The sequence below is a fragment of the Pediculus humanus genome, genomic scaffold (assembly GCF_000006295.1).
Source record: "Pediculus humanus corporis 1103172107603 genomic scaffold, whole genome shotgun sequence".
Classification (NCBI taxonomy): domain Eukaryota; kingdom Metazoa; phylum Arthropoda; class Insecta; order Psocodea; family Pediculidae; genus Pediculus; species Pediculus humanus.
In genome coordinates this window covers 18061-19431 of record NW_002987217.1, presented here as the reverse complement: position 1 = coordinate 19431, position 1371 = coordinate 18061, and the positions used below count along the sequence as shown (strand labels likewise).

The 1371-nt window shown below is 29.2% G+C and overlaps 1 protein-coding gene across 1 annotated transcript in view; it reads right to left on the bottom strand.

Annotated features, from left to right (window-relative positions):
• Phum_PHUM234650 (uncharacterized protein) overlaps positions 1 to 1371 on the bottom strand; it is a gene marked incomplete at both ends in the record, with an annotated part of 5686 nt that overhangs the window by 1426 nt on the left and 2889 nt on the right. Inside the window, 2 exons of the mRNA XM_002426019.1 lie at positions 37 to 538; positions 1100 to 1237. Of these exons, the coding sequence (XP_002426064.1) occupies positions 37 to 538; positions 1100 to 1237 (640 nt within the window). The remainder of the gene's footprint in view (positions 1 to 36; positions 539 to 1099; positions 1238 to 1371) is intronic.

Here is a 1371-nt window from a genome sequence, read left to right as displayed (position 1 = left end):
TAGTTTTTTGTTCGAATTGATTCATTTTAAAATCACATGATTTTTGATATTGCGATTTATGAGAAATTTGCGAATTTGTACTTAAACCGGAAGTAGTTGGAAGCATTGCAATGGAAACGCGTTTTTTATTCGTTTTATTCGTCGTTTTTATCCTTTCGATACCCGATTCTTCGTCCACGTGTTCTTTCGATATTGAAAAACTTTGACTGCTACGATTTACCGTTTCGCTGTTTAACTTATTCGTAGAATTTTTAAATTTTTGCTTTCGTTTTTTTAAATGAAAACATTTAGACGGACAAACGCAGAGCATTATCCTTAATATTATTATCAATATTCCAGCTCCTATCAGGGAAGGACCGATCAGTCTTAATTCCATCGTTTTAAAACCTTTTTCGCCGGTACCGACGAACGCGATTATCATTCCGACGCACATCGTTCCTAAACCCACGTATAAAAGAAGATTGGCAGCACTGTTTTGAACTCCGTATAATATATCATCTTCATCGGAATTTCTGTCGTCGAGTGAAAGATCTTGAATCTGATGAGAAAATCACCCACACCCCCCCGGAAAAAAAAAGAAAAAAAAAATATATAATAAATAAATCATTCACGATCACGATATTATCATTAATCACGGGGGTCGGAAAAATCGAAATTCGTTAGGCAAGCAAGCAAGCAAGCAACCAATAATAATAATAATAACTATTGTTTTTTTTCTCTTTACAATAGTCACGTGACCTGAATAAAATTTAACAATAACCTTTTTCAACAATAAATTAATTATTTAGGTCAAATGAAAAAAAAAAACGAAACTTTTTCTCTTTTTTTTCGGGGGGTTAAATTTGAAATTTTTTTTTTTTTTTTTGACGTTGAAAATCTTTGGCTCAATGTGGAAGAATTAAAAGGGCAAAGGATTAAAAAAAAAAAAGAAAAGGCGTTAAAACGAATAAATTTGTAAATAGTTTGCGTGTTTACCAAAAGTGTAAGAGGAAAATTTAAAAAAAAAAAAGAAAATTGAGTTTTCACGGAGATATTGGAAAATTCATACGAGTTTTTATTGAGTTTTTATAAATTTTCGATATATTTGTTTATATCTTACCCTATTTTTTCTAACCCATCTTCTATGAGCTTCTTTTTGTTTAACTTTTGATGTTGTGTGAATTTCACTTGGAATACAAATCGATTTTCTCCTATCTAATTCGTGAAATAATTCTCTATCTTGCCAAGCGGCTTTCCCCTACAAGAAAAATAATAATTATAATAATGATAATCATACGAAAACGTATTTTTTTTTTTAAATTTAACTTTAAATTGTAATAATAATAATAATAGTTTTGTAATTTTATATAATTTTTATTACTTACCAATATT